This window comes from Sus scrofa, chromosome 9, assembly GCF_054392235.1.
Source record: "Sus scrofa isolate SSC_HxYL_T2T_F1_AM1 chromosome 9, Sscrofa_HxYL_maternal_Yorkshire_Landrace_v2.0, whole genome shotgun sequence".
Taxonomy (NCBI): domain Eukaryota; kingdom Metazoa; phylum Chordata; class Mammalia; order Artiodactyla; family Suidae; genus Sus; species Sus scrofa.
Genome location: NC_139391.1, coordinates 112,285,169 through 112,307,247, shown reverse-complemented (window position 1 = coordinate 112,307,247; position 22,079 = coordinate 112,285,169). Strand labels below are relative to the sequence as shown.

The 22,079-nt window shown below is 42.5% G+C and overlaps 1 protein-coding gene across 1 annotated transcript in view; it reads left to right on the top strand.

The window, feature by feature from the left end:
* Positions 1 to 20,411, top strand: part of SLC26A3 (solute carrier family 26 member 3) — a 29,106-nt gene extending 8,695 nt beyond the window's left edge. Inside the window, 13 exon segments of the mRNA NM_001130248.1 lie at positions 1,854 to 2,001; positions 2,115 to 2,228; positions 2,336 to 2,413; positions 6,701 to 6,796; positions 8,074 to 8,180; positions 9,582 to 9,651; positions 9,750 to 9,842; positions 11,158 to 11,253; positions 11,805 to 12,038; positions 14,746 to 14,800; positions 17,467 to 17,609; positions 17,734 to 17,799; positions 20,349 to 20,411. Of these exon segments, the coding sequence (NP_001123720.1) occupies positions 1,854 to 2,001; positions 2,115 to 2,228; positions 2,336 to 2,413; positions 6,701 to 6,796; positions 8,074 to 8,180; positions 9,582 to 9,651; positions 9,750 to 9,842; positions 11,158 to 11,253; positions 11,805 to 12,038; positions 14,746 to 14,800; positions 17,467 to 17,609; positions 17,734 to 17,799; positions 20,349 to 20,372 (1,324 nt within the window). The 3' untranslated portion in view covers positions 20,373 to 20,411.
* Positions 20,412 to 22,079: the final 1,668 nt, after the last annotated feature.

The window sequence follows — 22,079 nt, the reverse complement described above, 5'->3', positions numbered from 1 at the left end:
TGATTTTAGATTGTCATATATATGTATAATCTTCCAAGCTCACTTTCTTATGTATGAAAGCTGCAGGATATGAAATAATAGTACTCCTTCTAGATGAAAGCTGAAAACTTATCAACATAAATATTTATGAAATACGAACAGCAATTTAAAAAGAGTTGAGTGGACCCAATTAACCCACTTCCTGTTTTAGGTCAGAAACAGATGTTTATAAGAGCTGAGCATTTTAGTAAAGTGATGTTGAGTGTGAGATATTTGTACTTTTATAATACAATGGTAAATATTATTTCCCTGCTCTAAATTCGTGAGAGGTAATCACAGAAGTATCCTCTGTGACTTGGGTGTATCCTTCATACCATATCATTTTATATGGAAACCCACTCTTCATCAGGGCCACGGTTGGCTCTAGCAGTTCTGTGGAGAGCAGGGCAGAGTCCAATGCCCATCTGTTTGCAAAGGGTTTTCCATGAAAGATTACTGTTATCAAGAGAGGGGAGGGAGTTCCTGTTGTGGCTCAGTGGGAGATGAATCTGACTAGCATCCATGAGGACACAGGTTCAATCCCTGGCCTTGTTCAGTGGGTTAAGGATCTGGGGTTGCTGTGAGCTGTGGTGTAGGTTGCAGATGAGGCTCAGATCTGGTGTGGCTGTGGCTGTAGCATAGGCCAGTGGCTACAGCTCCTATTTGACCCCTAGCCTGGGAATCTCCATATGCCGCAGGTGCGGCCCTGAAAAAAAAAAGAGAGGGGAGAACTTGCTTTCCTTGTCTCAGAATTGCTTTTGCTTAGACTCTTCATCCATGGATAACTATTAGAGACACAGTGGGTGAAGTTTTGCAACCCAATGTAACAATACAAGTGGGATCTGAGACATCTTTCCCAAAGCTTATGTCACTTGTACACTAGAATGTGGCTATACTGACAAAATCATATCAGTTTATCACTATCACTGGGCTGGGTTTATAGTCTTATATCAAATTCAGGCAGCATTGCTCTTCAACCATAAGATAACAGATTCCAAGGTTTTCCAGTGGTGCTAAATGCTTACTAGTCGTACTCCAAAGTGAGGCACAACTCTGCCTAGATTGCATTCATTCATTCGTTGATTTGCCTGACAATTATTGACCACCCGATACATGCATTAAGCATGTTTGGTCCTGGTCATAGAAGATCAAACCAGTTGCAGCGCCTGCTCTGGGTCTGGGTGGAGAGTCAGAGGGAAGGAAGAATGGGAATAGGAGGCATTAAGAACTAGGAAGCACAGATGGAGTTCCCATTGTGGCTCAGCAGTAACTCACCCGACTAGTACCCATGATGACTGGGATTCGACCCCTGGCCTCCCTCAGGGTTAAGGATCTGGCGTTGCCATGAGCTGCGGTGTAGGTCACAGATGTGGCTCAGATCTGGCCTTGCTGTGGCTGTGGTGTACGTCAGCAGGTACAGCTATGATTTGATTCCTGGCCTGGGAACCTCCATATGCCATGGGTGCAGCCTTTAAAAAAAAAAAAAGACAAACACAAAAAAACTAGAAACAGAGACTCTCACCTAACCCTGACCTTGGGTGTGAGAAAAGACTTTCTGGAGGGATGGATGGGGATGGGGGAATGGTTCAGGCAGAGGGAACAGCACATTAGAAGCTTTTGAGGCGAGAGATGATGGGTGATGAGAAACAAACAAAAAGCACCTGGATAGCTAGAGCATAAATTCTGGGACATGGGAACAATCAAGCAAGATGTGGGGGAGAGGGTACTGGGGGCCTGCTAAGGAATTTGGACTTTTGCTGAGAACAAAGGATACCCCCCGCAAAGGTTTAAAAGCAGGTTGGCGGCACTCTTGACTTGCTTAATTCCAATTTCAGGTTTCAGGCCCCCATCACCCCTGACGCACAGACTTTACAAGACACCATAGGAGACTGCTTTGGAATTGCTGTTGTTGGCTTTGCTGTGGCGTTTTCTGTGGCCAGCGTCTATTCTCTCAAATACGATTATCCGATTGATGGCAATCAGGTCAGTATACAAGCGATGCCAGATCTAATCCCGAAACTTCAAATGATCCTTTGCATACATGATGCATCAATGGTGCCACAACTAAGAAAGATTCCTCCTTCTTCTCCCATCAGGAGTTAATAGCCTTGGGAGTGAGTAACATATGCGGCGGGTCGTTCAGAGGATTTGCAGCGAGTACCGCCCTCTCCAGATCGGGGGTCCAGGAGAGTACGGGAGGCAAAACTCAGGTACCGCAGGACCTTGGCTGTGAGGTGCATCCTAGCAGGAACCACTGGGGATTCGGAGCCCGGGGGCAAAGCTGAGTGTGTGATGAGCTTGTTTTTCCTCTTCACAGATTGCTGGCCTTATCTCTGCTATCATCGTGCTGATTGTCATCTTAGCCATTGGATTCCTTTTGGAGCCTCTGCAAAAGGTAGCATTCCTCTCTCTTGTGCTGATATCTCTCTCCTTTGGGTGATGAATCAAGGAACCTGGTTCTTAAACTCTGGGAGCACAAACTGAACTAGGGAAAGTGGTGTATCTACCAAGGGCCAAGTGCTCTTCTTAGCCAATAGTCTATGAACCAAAAATATTGCTTTTTCTCCTGGCAGTGTTTTATGAATGTCAGGAATGCAGGTACCCAACTACCTTATCAACTCTGCTCTTCAAACTCTTGTGTTTAGAGCCCCAGATATAATTCATGTTTAGATAGGAAGGTACCCTGGCACTGCAGCTTCTATGTGGATTGACTGAAAGGAAGATTTTCTTAAAGGTTGAGGTCATCAGGATCTCTACTGAATTCAGAGAATTGTGCCACCAGCCACACCACCTGTTCTTAGGAATATGCCCTGCAGCTCCCAGGGTATGGTTTGACTCCAGGACCAAAGCTGTCAGGTTGCTGGATGGGAGCCAACAGCCAGACCCTCACGTTGCACCTTTACTCTCACGCTCCTCTGTTCATCTCCCCTGAACTGTCAGTTTTGAGGGTTTAGTTTAATGCTCTGTCCACTGCTGCAAGACCCAGATACAAAAATAACAGTGGATCCTAGGAAACACAGGCTCTTGAGGGAAGCAGATGATAGCCAACACACTGTTCTTTGTGGTGTTATTGGGACTTTGAAGTAGGACATGGGGCACTGGCTCTCGTTCTGGAGATGTACTTTTTTTTTTTGCCATTTCTTGGGCCACTCCTGTGGCATATGGAGGTTCCCAGGCTAGGGGTCAAATTGGAGCTGTAGCTGCCAGGCTACACCACAGCCACAGCAACGCCAGATCCTTAACCCACTGAGTGACACCGGGGATCAAACCTGTGTCCTCATAGATGCTAGTCAGATTTGTTTCCACTGAGCCACGACGGGAACCCTGGGAACTCCTATTCTTCTGTTTCTTTGGTGGTGACTTCTTGACTCCTATCCTGTCATTCCTTTGAAAATCAGTTAGTTTAGCATATGAAAAATGCATAATTTTCGCCAACAGTACTGTGTACTGCTTGAAGACATATTTGGCCAGATTTGGGATGACCACGCTGGGACTTTAGAAATCTGGGACAAATTCCTGTTCCAGCTACCAACCAACAAGGAAAAAGGCCCAGATAACAACCAGCAGACTTTGGTGGACTATGTCCTATCTCTATGTCCTTTGCAGTCAGAGGTATAATAGAATGTTTGTGGAATAACAATAACAACAATAATAATATTCATGATAAAAGCTATCATTTATTGAGTGTTTATCACAGACCACACCCTGAGCTAAACACTTCACTCACATTATTTCATTTAATTTTTGCAACAACTCTTTGAGGTGGATCCTATTTCCCTCCCTATTTTATAAATGGAGAACTTGAAGTTCCGATAGGTTAAGTAATTTGCCCCAAACACACAGACAATAAGTAACAAAGCCAGGATTAGAAGTAGGTCTCCAGGAGTTCCCGTTGTGGTGCAGTGGAAACAAATCTGACTAGTAACCGTAAGGCTACAGGTTCGATCCCCGAGCTCGCTCAGTGGGTTAAGGATCTGGCATTGCTGTGAGCTGTGGTATAGTTTGCAGGTGTGGCTTAGATCCTGTGTTACTGTGGCTGTGCCTTAGGCTGACAGCTGTAGCTCTGATTCAACCCCTAGCCTGGGAACCGCTGCACCATAAAGGGAACTCCCAGATTGTTTTGCTTTTTAATTAAAAAAAAGTTTTAATTGAAGTTCAATTAATTTACAATGCTGTATTAGTATCAGGTGTGCAGCAATGTGATTCAGTTATAATTTATTCTTTTTCAGATTATTTTCCATTACAGGTTATTACAAGACATTGAGTATAGTTCCCTGTGCTATCCAGTAGGTCCTTGTTGGTTACCTATTTTCAAATTGTTTTCCCATGGAATACTGACCAAATGGGAAAGAATACCTAATGAAAAGAAAAAGTGTTAGGTCCCTTCTGCCGGTGGCCCTTGACCTGTTTTATACTAAGAGTCCTGTGAATTCCTCACTCAGCTAACATGGGGGAACATCTTATACAACCACACTACAATATTAATACCAGTATATTGGAGTTCCCATCATGGCTCAGCAGTTAACAAACCTGACTAGGATCCATGAGGATGCCGGTCTGATCCCTGGCCTTGCTCAGTGGGTTAAGGATCTGGCATTGCTGTGAGATGGGGAGTAGGTCACAGACATGGCTTGGATTCCATGTTGCTGTGGCTCTGGCATAAGCTGGCGGCTACAGCTACGATTCGATCCCCAGCCTGGGTCCATATGCCAAGGGTGTGGCCCTGAAAAGATAAAAAACACACACACACACACACACACACAAAAATCTCCTCAAAATAAGGATATTTTCTATTGTCACTTTTTTTTTTTTTTTTTTTTTTTTTTTTTTTGGTCTTTTTGCCTTTTCTAGGGCCACTCCCATGGCATATGGAGGTTCCCAGGCTAGGGGTCTAATTGGAGCTGCAGCTTCCAGCCTACACCAGAGCTACAGCAACATGGGATCCAAGCCGAATCTGCAACCTACACCACAGCTCACGGCAACGCTGGATCCTTAACCCACTGGGCAGAGCCAGGGGTCGAACCCATAACCTCAGGGTTCCTAGTCGGATTCGTTAATCACTGAGCCACAACGGGAACTTCCTATTGTCACTTCTGTTCAACATCACCTGAAGGGCCTATCAAGTCCAGTAAATAAGACAAAAAAAAAAAAAAAAAAGTACTTGACATCAGTACAGTACTGTTGACTAGATTACAGACTTTATTCAGTTTCTACCAGTTTTTAACTGCATTTTTAAAATGCTTTTGTGTGCAATTTGCTTTTTAAAGTCACTTAAGACCGTATTTAATCTTCTAAACCCTAACCTCTCTTCTCACAGTGAGTAAAATGAACTGGTTAGGCATTAAATTATAAACATAACTGGTGAAAATTTTAAAATGTCTAGTTCAGTTAAACTCTCTTCGAGACAGGAAAATAAAACTGTTTGATTTTTCTTTGTACCTGTCTTTTACGTTGTGAAAGTAGTTAGTATACAGATTCCATAGTCCATTCATAATGGAACAGCTTGAACTAGGGGCAGGGGTTGGGGGCCTGTTCCTACCAATGTGTTTAAACTCAAATAAGGAAGAAAGCACATACTTGGCTATTCAGCATCTTTCACCTTAATGACCGTAATTCCTGCAAGACAAAGATCTCATTTGACATGGGAAGAAACAAAGGCTGGAGTGTTGCTGGGGCAGAGTTGAGTTTGACCACCTAGATGGCTTTTTGTGATTCTGCTGTTCAGTGGTATCAACATGGGGCTCCTTAAAAGATGCTGTGTTACCGGGGAGTTCCTGTCGTGGTTCAGTGGCTAACGAATCCAACTAGGAACCATGAAGTTGCATGCAGGTGTGATCTCTGGCCTTGCTCAGTGGGTTAAGGATCTGGTGTTGCCATGAGCTGTGTGGTGTAGGTCGCAGATGCGGCTCAGATCCCAAGCTGCTGTGGCTCTGGCATAGGCCGGCGGCTGCAGCTCCAATTGGACCCCTAGCCTGAGAACCTCCATATGCCATGGGAGTGGCTCAAGAAACGGCACACACACACACAAAAAAATACTGTGTTACCACCTCTTCCCCTCATGCCCTCAGTAGTGATGAAGCCCCTCCTGCATGCATTTACCATGGTAGGTTCTGGGGACCTAGCAGGGAACAAGGCGGGTAAGGTTCATGCTGTCCCAGAGAGTCTGCCTCATCTTAAACCTCTCCGTGATCTTTGGCCTCCTCTTGCTAAATGGCATGATTGCTGATCATCATCAAATGTTTGAATTCTACTTCTAAGACCCTCAAGCTCCTCAAGCTTCTTCTTCTTCTTCTTCTTTTTTTTTTAAGACAAAGAACAACTCCCTCTTTCCCCACCTACAGTAAATAGACACACACTAGACTATCTCTGGGAAGAACTGCTTTCAGTCACAGGTCTTCAGATCTGCCATTCTCTGTCCCAGGGTACAGGCAAGTTAAGTGCTATCAGATCATCTATGGCATGTCCCTGTCACTGTGGTGGGGACAAAAATCATACCTGAAAACAGGTCAGAGTCCCAGGCCTGGTGTGTCTTGTCTGACATCGCACACCGGAAAAGGGTGTGGCCTTTGATGGGCTCTGAGGCCCTTTAAAGGGCTCCCTTATCTACAACCTTCACCTTTGCTTCTATATAGTTTATTTGATTATCTCAAAGTACATCTGCTCTTTTTTATGTTTTTCACAGTCTGTCCTGGCAGCTTTAGCACTTGGAAACTTGAAAGGAATGCTGATGCAGTTCACTGAAATACGAAGATTATGGCGAAAGGATAAGTATGATTGTGTAAGTAGAGGCAATGGTATTTGCAAGAGCGAAATCGGAACAGCGTTTTAATGCGGAGGTAAAAATGCATATTTCTATTGTAAACTCGGTGAAATTTCGTTTCTATATATCTGTTCCAATAACCTGAGTGTTTTCTTTGCTGTCTTTAAACCCAATGCTCTAATGATCGTTCTCCGGGATTTTAAGGTCGAAGGATGAGCTACTTACAAGGAGAAAAGTGGTCCAGGAAACCCTAGTTGAGAACGTCTTTAGATCTGTTCCAAAGACTCTTGCAGTCCTCTCCAGTGCCACAGAAACTCTTGGAATCTCAGGGCATGCCTTTTCTTCCATTCTTCATTACCTTGTATGTTAGTTTCCAGAAAATCTGGAAAGAACGTAAAGTCTCAACATTCCTTTTGGAAATACTCTGTAAAGGCTCCCCTCGCGCTCAACATGCCTTGCTCTGAGAATCAGTGCCCATACATATAGGAGGGTCAAAGTCTGTGGCTTAAAAAGGCTTGTTAATATAGCCTACGGTACTTAGCAAGCATAAAGTAATAAGCCACACTTGGCAGAGTTTTGCTGCTGATAGATCATTCTTGGGGATTTTAACACTTTCTTGGCATGCGAGAAGTCTTGTAGAGAGGGTAACCTTTAATTACACCAGCAGACCAAAAGTAAGAGATTAGCACAGGCTCTTCCAATGAAGGTACTGATTTTAGCAAAGAGCAGCTGGTTCTGGCATTTCAGCTGTGACAAAAACCATTTCCTTAATTGGTTCGGAGGTGGGATTAGAAATGAACACACTCTCTTTGGATTTTTTAAAATATTTGCTTAGGAGTTCCCGTGGTGGCGCAGTGGTTAACAAACTCGACTAGGAACCATGAGGTTGCAGGTTCGATTCCTGGCCCTGCTCAGTGGGTTAAGGATCTGGCGTTGCCGTGAGCTGTGGTGTAGGCTGCAGACGTGGCTCGGATCCCGAGTTGCTGTGGCTGTGGCGTAGACCAGCAGCTACAGTTCCGACTGGACCCCTAGCCTGGGAACCTACATATGCTGCAGGAGCAGCCCTAGAAAAAGGCAAAAAAAAAAAAAAAGACAAAAAATAAATTAATTAAATTAAATTGAATATTTGCTTACGTATCTGCAGCTCAGAACCCGAGCCAGCAGAAAAGGCATCTTAGGCAGGGGCCCTTTTGCGGGACACTCCCAGGCTCTGCTTTGGGCTCTTAGACCTCTGCACCTAAGGCACTGACTGAATCAGAGTAAAGTACAGTGTCTGTGTTGTCTTCTTTTGACAGATAATTTGGATCATGACCTTCATCTTTGCTGTTGTCCTGGGGCTCGGTTTAGGCCTGGCGGCTAGCGTGGCATTTCAGCTCCTGACCATCGTGTTCAGGACCCAGTTGTAAGTTGTCATGGTGTTCTGCCTCCTTGCAGACTTTCACCTGCCCGGGTGAGAGGAGGAGAAAAACAAAAAACAAAAAACAATAACAAAAACAAAACCTGTCACTAGTTAAGGGGAAAGCAGTTTAATTGACAGATACGCAAAGCTCTCTAGACTGGCCAGTGTCTGTTCTTACTCACCCACAAGGCCTGAAGGTGAAAAAGAATGGCCCAGTTTTAGAGCAGCATCGGCCCAGATCTCACCAGCTTTTGGTCTGCTCCGGGCTTGGACACCAATTCAAAGGAATCATAAATCTCTGCGTCTGTTTGCCCAGCTGTAAATTGGATGTAATTCTGTTCTGGGCACATTTATTCTCTTGGCCTCAGACTTGTTAAGCTGGGGAAGGTGTTTCTGAGAAGCTTGTGAGAGTTTCTGTGTCTAGTGGATGGTTGACCCTCTTGAAAGGCTGTCAGATTGAACTCCCACCTAGAAATGGTGGCGCTGGATCAGAGAACTTCGGAGAGGCCCCGCTCATCCTTAAATGCTGCAAAAGCCACTTAGAATTCTTGACTCTTCTGAGACACCCAGTCCGAACATCTTTTGGATTCTTAAATCTCTCCAGTATAGTCTCCCCACCATGTGGCCACCCAACCTGTGCTGGATTCCCTGGTGCAACAGAGAGAGAAGACTTCTTGGGGTTCTGAGAGTTCCCTCGTGGTGCAGCAGGAACAAATCCAACTAGGAACCATGAGGTTTCGGGTTTGATCCCTGGCCTCGCTCGGTGGGTTAAGGATCTGCGTTGCCGTGAGCTGTGGCGTAGGCCAGCCACTGTAGCTCTGATTGGACCCCTAGCCTGGGAACCTCCATCTGCTGTGGGTGTGGCCCTAAAAAGAAACAAAGAAAAAAAAAAAAAAGACTTCTTGGGATTCTAGAACAGAAGGTGTTATCATGGTTAAGGCTGATCCCAGAGTGATGGAATATGTGTACATGGAAATGTTCCTGCACTCTTTTATTCATTTATATTTTCCTTCATTTGGGAAGGGGGGGGGCATCAAACACAAGACAAACTGGGCAGTTGTAGGAAACTCCTAATACTTCTTCATGTGCTCCTTTATATAACGAGGTGATCATATTTGCCTAAATTCACCGAATAACTGGGATATTCAGAATCAAAAGGGCAAACTCAGATGGAAGCGGGTTTGTAAACTGGATGTGGTGGGTAGAAGGCAGTGTTCCAGGCACCGTGGGAGGACAAGTCAAACAAGGGGTTTGCCCTCCAGGTCATGATGGTGCGAGGATCCTCCAATCTTTAAACTTTGGGAAAGGGAGCCTCTTTGGGGATGCTAGGAATACGCTGACATTAACCTGGTAGGCCTAACAAAGATGCATGAATGTTTGACCTGGTGTTGCTTTTCCCTGCAGTCCCAAATGCAGCATGCTGGCTAATGTTGGAAGGAGTAACATCTATAAGAATAGAAAAGATTACTCTGACGTAAGGAAGATTCTTTTTTTTATTTTATTTTGATTTGCTCGGTGATATTGACATGAATCTCATGGACACCATCTGATATGACTGCTCTTGCCTTACAGATATACGAGCCAGAAGGAGTGAAGATTTTCAGATGTCCCTCTCCTCTTTACTTTGCCAACATTGGTTTCTTTAAGCGTAAACTTATCGATGCTGTAAGGTTTGGGGTTATTAGTTTTTTTTAAATCCCACTAAGTATCTAGGAATAAAATCTTCGTTCTGTAATAGGAGGGTCTTTGATTTCACATATGTTGAGGCTGCATTATGCTTGGGCTTTTTATCCTATGTCACAGGGCAGGTGAAACTACCTTATAAGGGGTCCATTAATATGTTGGGAAAGGTGACTCTTTCCATCAGGTCCAATGTAGAGACACTTTTTAGTCTACAGCACAAATTCTGCTGTAGAGTAAAAATACGTAACATAAGATTTGGGGCTGCTGGTTTTTAACCGATAATTTCCGATAGATTTTCTTTGGAAATCAGCTTTAGAAACCACAAGAGAGTCCTTAATATTTGACTGCATCAGTGAAGAGATTCAGGATAACAAATGAATATGTATATGTGAAATAAATAAGTATAATATAAATGAATATTTAACTAAAGAACAACTGGTCCCTGGTGGACTGAAAAGAAGCTGACAAAGAAGCAGTCTTTAGCGTTAGGAAAAGCTTAAACCACTCACTCTTGAACATGCCTGCTGGTCCACTCTGTACCTTGCATAGAGCTTCTGCCTTAAGCTCTATTATTATTCATTTGCTATGCATCAAATATTTTTCTATCCAACTATTTTCCACACACATGGGACCATGTTTTATATATGGCTTTAGATATTGTCTTTCCACTTAATCTAGTATCGTTCCATCTCACTACATTTTTTTTGTCAAGGATTTTTAATTACATAATTTGATCCTCCTTACTCATTTATTACCCTGAAGCTAAGTATTACCAGAATGAGAACACATTTCTTTTGAAAAGGGAAAAATGAAGGTTACCTTCAGATGAACACTAAAATTACAAAGTAAGATCATATAATAGATAGCATACAATACAATCATGAAATTTTTAGTAGAATAAAAAATATATAGAAGCAGGATACTAATTAGATGCCATGTATATTCAGCAATTAGAAAATAACTCAAATAAAATTCCCTAAGTGTTGTGTGAGCCAAAAACAAACCAAAAAAAAAAATTCAGATAGAATTTAGATCCATTCATGGATAACTTATGGATAAAACCTGGATAGTACAGACTTCTGAATGTTAAAAACTGCATACAGGTTTAATACAGTGCTCTTGATGATGTTTGAACCACTTTTAAATGTTACTCCAGATATCTTTGCAATGCACCCCAATCCCTCAAACCATTCCACTTAAATATGCCAAATAAGTAAAATTACGATATTAACTAGAATTATGTCATATAGCTAGCAGGATGTTAATCAGTCTTGTAACACAGCGATGGACTTTTCAGGTTGGCTTCAGTCCGCTTCGAATTCTTCGCAAGCGCAACAAAGCTTTGAAGAAAATCCGAAAACTGCAGAAGAAAGGCCTGCTGCAAGTGACACCAGTAAGCACCTTGCCCACACTTCTGCGTAACATGGCTAAAAGCTTAGTAAAATATAGTTCAAGAGGTTGGTTCCATTCCCGCTAAATGAAATGCCAGATAAATAAGGCCTTTCAGGTGTCAGTTAGTGTCACATTTTCAAGGGTCTCCTTAAAATTTTCTTCTCCAAATGAAAGCGTTAACAAGCCCCTTGCTTAAGCCAACTGTGAATCTTTGCTTCAGAAATTCACTCTGGGTATCCTTTGCTTTTTTTTTTTTTTTTTGCTTTTTAGGGCCACACTCGCCGCATATGGAGGTTCCCAGGCTAGCGGTCCAATCGGAGCTCCAGCTGCCAGCCTATACCACAGCCACAGCAACACCAGATCCGAGCGGGGTCTGTGACCTACACCACAGCTCATGGCAATGCCGGATTCTTAATCCACTGAGTGAGGCCAGGGATTGAACCGTATCCTCATGGATACTCGTCAGGTTTATTGCCGCTGTGCCACCATGGGAACTCCTCACTGGTTATCCTTGATCAGAGTTCTTATGCATGGTATTATCCTCTCTTACAGAAAGGATTTATATGTACAGTTGATTGCGTTAAAGATTCTGATGAAGAACTGGACAATGATAAGATAGAAGAGCTAGATCAGCCGATCAACACCACAGACCTGCCCTTCCAGATAGACTGGAATGCTGATCTTCCTGTCAACATCGTGGTCCCTAAAATCAGCCTGCACAGCCTCATTCTTGACTTTTCAGCAGTGTCATTTCTTGACGTTTCTTCCATGAGAGGGCTCAAAACGGTAATTTCTCTTTTCTTAAAGGAAGCAACCAATTGGTGACTGAAGGTAAAAAACATTGTCTTTGTGGAAGGATGCTCCTTGAAAGAACACACACTTAAGCAGAAATAAATTTTAATCTTAGAAGATTTCGGGGGAATAGTGCCTCTGGGGTATGTTCAAAGAATTCTTTAAAAGTGCATTTTCTCATGCAGCTACATGTGATTTTGAAGGCAACCAAACTGACATTTCTAATGTATGCTGAGCCTACAGGTAGACAACAATGCCCACACCCCTGTCAAATTCTATGGTGCCTTCGAATCCTTGTGGGCCTTGCATCTAAATTGTCCTGACATAGCAACGATTTGGAGAGGTCTAGGGGAAGAAGTGGAATAGTGGGTCCTTTTGTTTTTATCTTCATCCATCATAAGCTGATTAAATTTCACTTGGCTATATAACAATTCAGGTTTTTTTTAAAGAATAAATGAAATGAAAGAATAAATGTCACATATGATTTAAAAATAGAACTGTAACAGTCAAGTTCAGGCTATTTAATTTCCACAGTTTTTTGTTTGTTTGATGTCTTTTTAGGCTGCACCCATGGCATAGAGAAGTTCCCAGACTAGGAGTCACATCGGAGTTGTAGCTGTAGGCCAGTGCCACAGCTACAGCAACTCGGGATCCGAGCCACATCACAACCTATACCACAGCTCATGGCAATGCCGGCTCCTTAACCCACTGAGAAAGGCCAGGGATCGAACCCAAGTCCTCATGGATACCAGTTGGGTTCGTTAACCACTGGGCCACAATAGGAACTCCCAGTTTTGGGTTTTTTTAAATAAGTTTTTTTTTGGTTACACCAATGGCATGTGGAAGTTCCCAAGCAGGGATTGAACCCCTGCCACAGCACTGGCCCAAGCCACTGCACTGATGACACCAGATCCTTAACCTGCTAAGCCACTAAGGAACTCCTCTTTCCAGTTTTGCAAGCATTTCTTTCTTTCTTTCTTTCTTTTTTTTTTTTTTTTTTTTGGCTTTTTAGGGCTGCCCCGAGGCATATGGAAGTTCCCAGGCTAGGGGTTGAATCAGAGCTATAGCCTCCAGCCTATGCCACAGCCACAGCAATGCCAGATCTGAGCCGCATCTGCAACCTACACCACAGCTCATGGCAACAGCAGATCCTTAACCCACTGAGGGGGGCCAGGGATCAAACCTGAATCCTCATGGATAATAGCTGGATTAGTAACCTGCTGAGCCACAACAGAAACTCTCATATATGCCCCTCTTTTGCTTGTTTTTTTTTTTTTTTGACAGAAATCTGCCTCCATGAAAACTAAGATTAAGTACAGGCAAACTGGATATAAAATTAAGAAAACAGGATCAATTTTGTTCTCTTCAAACTTATCTTTAAATCTTAGCATCACATAACTTTTGAGACTGCTTGCTTTTTCTTTTCTTTCTTTGCTTTTGTGTCTGTTTTGGCTTGGAAGAGAAAATACATACACACATAAAATTAGTTAATTTATTTATTCATTTATTCACTGCCCCAAGTCATATGGACTTCCTCAGCCAGGGATCAGATCCGAGCCACAGGGCTGTGGCAGTACCAGATCGTTTAACCCTCTGTGGTGGTCGGGGGATCGAACCTGTGTCCTGGTGCCTCAGAGATGCTGCCAACCCCATTGCACCACAGCGAATCCTCCTTTTTTTTTTTTTTTTTTTTTTTTTTTTGATCCTAACAGTGTAGCACAACAGGACAGGGACTCTGCCTTATGTTTCCCTAAGGTTGAAATTCTTAGTTCAGCTCAGAAGATATTCTAAAAGTGTTTGATGATGATGAAAGTGATATTAGTGATCACCTAACCAAGCTACTTTTCTTATGTGACCTTACTCTTATCACTATTGGTAGTTGTTATTAGCCTGGCAATCAAGAAAATGGATAAAGATTCATTGGCGTGAGATACATCCAAGTACTGTGGGCAGGAACAATGAACAATGTATGGCTCATGGGTTTTTTTTTTAACTTTTATATAGATAGAAAGCTCTAGTTAAGATCATTCCGTGAGAGTTCTCATTGTGACACAACAGGTTAGGAACCCAACCTAGTATCCGTGAGGATGCAGGTTTGATCCCTGGCCTCGCTCAGTAGATTAAGGATCCGGCATTGCTGCAAGCTTCGGTGTAGGTCACGGATGCGGCTCAGATCTGGTGTCGCTGTGGCTGTGGTGTAGACTGAAGCTACAGCTCCAATTAGACTTGTAGCCCCAGGACCTTCCATATGACAGAGATGCGGCCTTAAAAAGAAAAAAAAAAAAATCATCCCATTAAAAAAACTTTTAAAACTAAATCAGAGCTCATTTTGTGAATCAAAGCAGTGAACTTGGCCATCACACATCCCTCAAGAATTATCATCTTTGGAGTTCCCACTGCGGCACAGTGGTTAAAGTATCCAGAGTTGCTACAGCTGTGGCAGAGGTCACAGCTGTGGCTGGGATTCAATCTCTGGCCTGAAAACCTGCATATGCTGAGGCTGAGGCCAAAAAAAAAAAAAAAAAAATTATCATCTTTTCTTACTGAAAAGGAGAATTCTTTCCTTTGGATTTATTTCTTTTCAATGTATAAGAGGCTCTGAAAGCAACATATCACTCATTAGGCAAAATTAACAGAGTTTTCTTTACATTTCTGACGAGTGAAACTGCTCTCCAAGTAAGATCTACTTTCTTTTTAACAGATCTTGCAAGAATTTATTAGGATCCAGGTAGATGTGTATATCGTGGGAACTGATGGTAAGTTGTTTTAATTTCATGCTCTGGCAGTCCCTTCAGGCTCACTGCCAGCTCTCAATCTAAACAGCCTCGCCAAAGAAAGACATTTTTTATGATCACCAATAAGGAAATCTCATTGGTGTATTTCCAATGGAAATCTCTATGGAAACAGCATCTTTATCTTTTAGTTGTATTGATACGTAATTAACTATATAATTTGAATCCTAGTTTAATAGGCAGCAAAAAAGTGAATATGTAACCATTTTTTACTCTAATCTTCCTGCAAACATAGGCTTGTTTTCTTTCATCCTCGCCTCCCTTGATTCCTCAGCCCATAGTTACCGGGCTTCTGCTTCACCTCGCTGATGAGGTTGCCCTTGCCAAGGCCATCAGTGATATCCAGGTTGTCAAGGCCAAGTGCCCCCATCCCAGCCTTATTCTCATGGCCCTCATGCTAGCATTTGGCCCTTTCTCTAGCCTGTCCCTCGACTCCTGGAAGACCATACTTCTGAGTCCCTCCCACCATTCGCAGAGCTCAGCAGTGTCTGACGTCGGCTCCTCTCCACTCTTGGCAGTCGGTTACCCCAAGGTTCAAATCAAACCCCATAGTTCTAACTGTATGGACTCTTTCTAGTCAATATCTTACATGCTTATGACTGCAATTGTATCTATTTGTTAATGGATCCATAAACTACACCTCCAGCCCAGACCTTTTCTCTGAGCTGCAGACCCAGGGAGTAAATTGTCTGGATGTGCCCGGGGAACCTAAGACACACGTATTCAAAACTATGTTACCCTCCCTCCCCAAATCCCTCCTCCGTTCCCATCTCAGGCACTGCATTACCACGTACATAGTTAATCAAAGTAAAAACCTTGAAGCCATGGTTCCCATTGTGGCTCAGCGGCAACAAACCCAGCTAGTATCCATGAGGATGCAGTTCAATCCCTGGCCTCACTCAGTGGGTTAAGGATCTGGTGCTGCCGTGAGCTGTGGTGTAGGTCGCAGACTTGGCTCAGATCCCACCTTGCTGTGGCTGTGGCCGGCAGCTGTAGCTCCGATTCAGCCCCTAGTCTAGGAACTTCTACATGCCGCATGTGCGGCCATAAAAACCAAAAAAAAAAAAAAAAAAAAAAAAAAAAAAGCCAACAACCTTGAAGTCATCTTTAATTTCCCCTTCTCCTCATCCCTCCATATTCAGTGAGTCACCAGAAATATTTCCTGTTGAATCTTCCTCTCCATTTTGACGGCCTTAATCCAGAACCTTATCAATTCTGACCTAAGTCCTCTGGAAGAACTAACGAGTGTCCTTTTCCATCCCTAGAATGTTCTCCCATCCCATTTTCTGACTCACCCCATTAATCTTTCTCTTGAAGCATATAGTCTAGGGGAAAAGCCAGATAATCAGCAGATAATGAGATATGTCAGGTAATGTGATCAGTGCCAAGAAGAAAAGAGCATGGTTAAGAGGCAGAGAGCAACAGGGATGGTTCTGTTTCAGACAATCAAGAGCAGAGACTGGAATGAAGGGAGGGAGTCCTCCAGGGCAGTTATCTCAGGGGAAGGCACTTTGGGGGCAGGGGACGACAAGTGCACAGGTCCTGAGGGAGGCGTGAAATTGGCATCTTTAATTTTCCATCTCTGCTGAGTCCTTTCCCTAAAATCTACAGGTGTATTCTAGTTTTGAAGCTTCTTTAAAAATGCTCTTGATCTCAGAGAGCCTATCAAACAATCTACTCTTTCCCCATCATCCCAAATTTTGGAGGTATCCCTTCCAGCTGCCTCTGCTGTCTGGTATCCCTCTCGGTCCTTAACTAAAATCATCATCTCCCCTCCCACTCCCCCTGCGTACCACCTGCCTCCAGCCTGGCTTCTGGCAACCCCAAGGCCCTCTTCTCTCCCTCAACCACTGCTGGGTCTTGTTGACGTTGAAAGCCAGTCTTCGAACTGACTTTCCCTCCTCCACGCCTTCGTACCTTCTCTTCCTCCTTTTTTCTCCAAATCCTAGGCATTCTTTTCAAGGGCATCTCCTTCATCAAGATTTCTCCGAATCCTGCCAAGAGGAAACCATCTTTACCTGTCTTTCTCTCCATTTCCACAGCACCTGACCTGTGCCTCTCTTATCCATTCAATACAAATGGGAGGACCTACTCTGTGCTAGGAATTATTTTTAAGTACTAAGAAAACATTAAGGAAAAAATCAGATTGCTTCCTGCCGTTATTATTCTACATTTTCCCTTTCGTTAAGCCAGTATATATAAGTGCTCTAACCTCCTCAAGGGCAAGATTCATGTCTAATTTATCTTTTGATCCTTGGTATTACCCAGCCAGAGTTTGCATGTAGTAGACATGAGATAATATTTGGTTGAGTGATCTGTGCAAACAGTACTGGTTACTGCATACCAGAGTAGAATTCCTAAAGATGACTAGAGGTAACAGAGGCTGCCAGGAAGATGGTTTTTGATGGTACTCAGCAGCTTTGGGAAAATGGCCCACAGTAAGTAACCGGTAAATCCAAAACCACATCACTAGTCCATAAGCATACATTCTATTTAGGCAGAATCCCAAACACCAAACATGAATGAAGTGCACATTTGCAAATGGAAGTTCAAATCCCCAGCCTCAAGGAGAAACCAGTGGCCAAACAATTACTTCTTCATAACCGTCATTCTTTCTTTCCTCTCTTCAGATGATTTCATTGAGAAGCTTGGCCGGTGTGAATTTTTTGATGATGAAGTCAAGGACTCAATATTTTTCTTAACAATCCATGATGCTGTTTTGCATATTTTGATGAAGAAAGATTACAGTACTTCAAAGTTTAATCCCAGTCAGGTACCAGCTTTTTTGGTGATTTTCACTTTTGTATAACCAACCATCTGTGCTTCTTAAATTTCCCTTTATTTTTCAACATTAAAAAATATAATCCCAGTCCATAATTCTCTTCTGGTTTTTTCAGGAAAAAGGAGCAAAATATGATTTCACCGTAAATACAAATGGAGGATTACGTAATCGGGAATGTCAGGTAAGATTCTTCAACAGGTTTGTCTTTATCTAAACATTACAGCAAGAAAACTTAAAAAAAAAAAAAAAGAAAAAGTGAGGCCTCTTCCATCATGCTGCGGAAAGCCAGCCCCTGTTTCAGCCTCTCTGCCTCCTCCCCAGAAGACTGAAGCAATGCCGATCTCATAGGGACCGTGGGAGAAAATAAACTCAGACCAGTTCCAAAAAGGATGGAAAATTAGGTATACCAGATCTAAATTGATGCAATATAGAGCATAGATAGAATGTTTTATGTTTTCAAAGTACTTACAACCCAGATCTTATTCTGGTATTGTCATAATCCATGAGGCAGGGAAGGAACGGCTATTTCCATCTATGGATGGGGTCTGAGCTGGAGTTGGGAAGCTAACGTACACCTTGGGCTCCTTACTGGAAAGAATTGCCAAATCATTTAACTAGACAGTGCCATTTCTTTTTGTTTTTGTCTTTTTAGGGCCGGACCCATGGCACATGGAGATTCCCAGACTAAGGGTCTAATTGGAGCTGTAGCCGATGGCCTATGCCACAGCCACTGCAACGCCGGATCCAAGCCATGTCTGTGACCTACACCACAGCTCACAGCAATGCTGGATCCTTAACCCACTGAGCGAGGCCAGGGGTTGAACCCACAACCTCATGGTTCCTAGTCGGATTCATTTCCGCTGCGCCACGATGGGAACTCCTGATAGTGCCATTTCATTCTAGAACATTCATTTCTAGAACATTCAGTTCTTGAAGGGAAGATCTCTAGGTTGGGCAAAGCAGGACTACAAAGCAAAATGGGTATCTGCTGTAAGCCGGGTAAAGGTAAGCACAGAATTGATCTCCATCCTTACACCAACGTGCAAAGAAGAGAACTTCACGAATGAGGAAATTAGAAAGGCTCGGGGAGCTTAACTCCTTTGCTGAAGGTCACACACCAAAGTGACAGCCACGGGATTTGAAGCAAGACGTGCCTGATGCCGAGACCTGCGCTCTGCACACGCTCTCGCCCTCACTCTTATCCTCTGGTGAAAAACAGTTGGAAGTGAGGGTCCTAAGGAAGAATCTAATAGACTGTCTTCAAGTACAGGAGGGGCTGGTGGTGTTTCTCTTAGAAGAACGTTCTAAGAATTGCAAAAAGGAACTCAGATTAGAAATGAAGAAATGTATAGCATAACTCTCGCTGATTATGAAGATGCTTCTCAAATAGGAAAAGGTTAGATGAAAAAGCCATTCTAACCTTACGTATTAGAAGGATCTTAGTTCAGATCTCAGCTGTCACTTGAGAGCAGTGTGACTGTGGGCAAGTTACTATTTCTTAGCCTTAGTTTCTTTACCAGTAAAAATGTACATAGTATCCCAATATTTTCTTGTACATATTAAATGTGATAATGATATTTTTAAAAAAAGAAAGAAAAAGCCATTCTAGAAAGTTAGACAGATGTGGGGAGAGAGGGAGCCATGATTCTGTTTCCCAGGGCTAGATCCTCAGAGAAACCCACATCCAGCACCTCGCCTGAGGACTCAGCAAAGAAAGCTTTACCAGAAACCCTCTGCCCAGTAGAGGTAGAATTGTCACCACGTTTTAAAGGATAAAGTTTTAAAGGATAAAGTATAGGAACAAAATTTAAATCTGATGTCTGATCAAAGCTTTTGAAAGAACTGTTGGACAGAATGTAGTTGATACCATCCTGCACCTGTTTTCCTACATTAAGAAAGAAAAAGGAGTTCCCATCATGGCTCAGTGGTTTAGGAACCATGAGGTTGCAGGTTCGATCCCAGGCCTTGCTCACTGGGTTAGGGATCCGGCATTGCCGTGAGCTGTGGTGTAGGTTGCAGGCCAGCGGCTACAGCTCCAATTAGACCCCTAGACTGGGAACTTCCATATGCTGCGGGTGTGGCCCTAGAAAAGACAAAAGGACAAAGAAAGGAAAGAAAAGGAAGGAAGGAAGGAAGGAAGGAAGGAAGGGAGGGAGGGAGGGAGGGAGGGAGAGAGAGAGAGAGAGAGAGAGAGAGAGAGAGAGAGAGAAAGAAAGAAAGAAAGAAAGAAAGAAAGAAAGAAAGAAAGAAAGAAAGAAAGAAAGAAAGAGGAAGGAAGGAAGGGAAAGAAAGAAAAGAAAAGAAAGACTTAACACTACCTCCTTGCATTACTTAGAGGGAGACAAATAAAGCAGCAGTCATGGTTAAGCCACTAGTCGTGATTCGCTTAAAAGCTGAGTGTCCCTGGCCAGCACATGTAGCCCCTTGGAGGTTGTGTGGCCCCTGAAACAAATATGCAGAAATATATTACCATAACAACATTACATTGGTATTTGAGTTACGTTAAATTAGGCCTTCGAAAGATAATACAACATGTTATCACATGTGTTTACGTTAAACAAGTAGCTGTGGAACGTATTCAGTCCTTAAAATTGAAGACAAAAAATGTGATGATGACTCTGGTAAATTCTAGCTCCTAATTTTAATCTAACCTTTAAAATACGATATGATTATTAAAAGGGATAGAACTTAACAAGTCTTTTAAGCCAAGAACTTTCTGTCTTCTTCCAGGTATCAGTTGAAACAAAATTCTAATCAAAATATAATCCAGAGGGATCCTCGCCTGACTGTCAAAGAACAACTTGATACCCAGAAAGTTATTGATAAGTTCATACATTGTATGAAGAGTATTTTTATTTGCCAGAAATTATGTTTCAAACTTTGGAACGAGATTGTTCTAACATGGTATATTTTTCACATATCTAGTATAAAATTATGTAAATACTCTTAATTTTGTATCTTGTAGATTTATCTAAGGACAATTATTTTGTTTATATGTATTTTTATAGCACTGACAGATTTCACTACAGATTTCACTGCCTTCATGAATGTTTTGCAGTATATTTTTGCACCACTGCTTTGAATCTTGTAATTTATACAGTTCATACTAATATATACCCATTTTTAAAAAATTAATTGTACAGTGGGTGTGTCTTGTTTACTCTTAAATTTCTTATTAGCTCTGAAACGTGCTTGCTATGGATCTTCTTTATAGTGATCTGACTGGAAACCTGATTCATGAGGATTTTCTAAACTCCTGGCAATGGGACTTCTTTGCCCAGATTTTATGATTATCACTGTTGCTTTTTAAAGCACTCAACCACCTATCCAGATTTAGACACAATCCTCCTAATGCCATATCTGTAACTTAAGTAGTTTTTGAAGCAAATCTTTATTCTTTCCCCCACCTCTTTGTATGAAAATTGTATATGCTGATGGAAGATATAAAATGAAAAGCAAGGAAGTAAAAAGCCAAGATAGTAGGAGAAAGTATGACTCCACTGCTGGTCGTTATTTGTAACTCACAGGGAGACAGGCCTAGAGCTCAGTTTAGCTGGTGAATGGAGATTCGGCGCAGGTTTCTCTTTTTTGCTGGCACTGCTCTTGGTGCAAATGTGCATTTATTTCATGTAATAGAAATTAAATATCATCACCAACAGAAAAAGATTTGGTGGCCTCTGTTCAATATCAAACCACTCTGTTAATGGGAAAGGCTGTCTGTTCCCATTGTTTTAGAACTCAACTCAAAGTGTTTATTTTCAAAGTCCCCTTCCTTCCTTTATTAATATCTTTACTGAGAGGGCTGGTCTATTGCACTCAAAACCAATTACAGAAAGATGAAACAAAGGTTTTTTTACATAGCTACTCTTAATTAAAAACTAGAATATCAGCACTCTTTAAGCAATATTTCTCCAACTTTTTGAGTCATGGACACCTTATAGAGCCTCATATACCCCATGGACTTTGGGAGAAAAAAAACCCATATACATTAATATATGATGCCCTATGAACCTCAGGCTAAAGCTCTCTCTCTCCAGAGGGCAAGGAGTAGAAACTAAAAACATGAGCCTATTTAACTGATCATTTGGCTTGGGAGTGGGGCAAAAGCCTTGCATAGGATTGTCCCTGCTGTCTGCATCTTCCCAAGCAAAGGTGCCCTCTACATTCTTCTTGCCAGACTATCATAGAGCAAGAACACGCACTCCAGTTGTCGTGCCCCCATCACAATCCATTCAACTGTAACATCTTGAGGTTCATTACCTTTATTCTTAACCATTTTTTTCTCTGAAGCCCCTAAAGTGGATATGCTTTAGGTAATGGGTATGCACGAGGCTGGGCCTCCACATGCCTGCCTCAGAGCAAATACTGGAAACTGACTAAGGCAAAAATTCCGATCCCCAATTTAGGAAGAAGCCAAGAGATTACGTTGGGAGATGAAAATATAAAACATATAAATCCAAG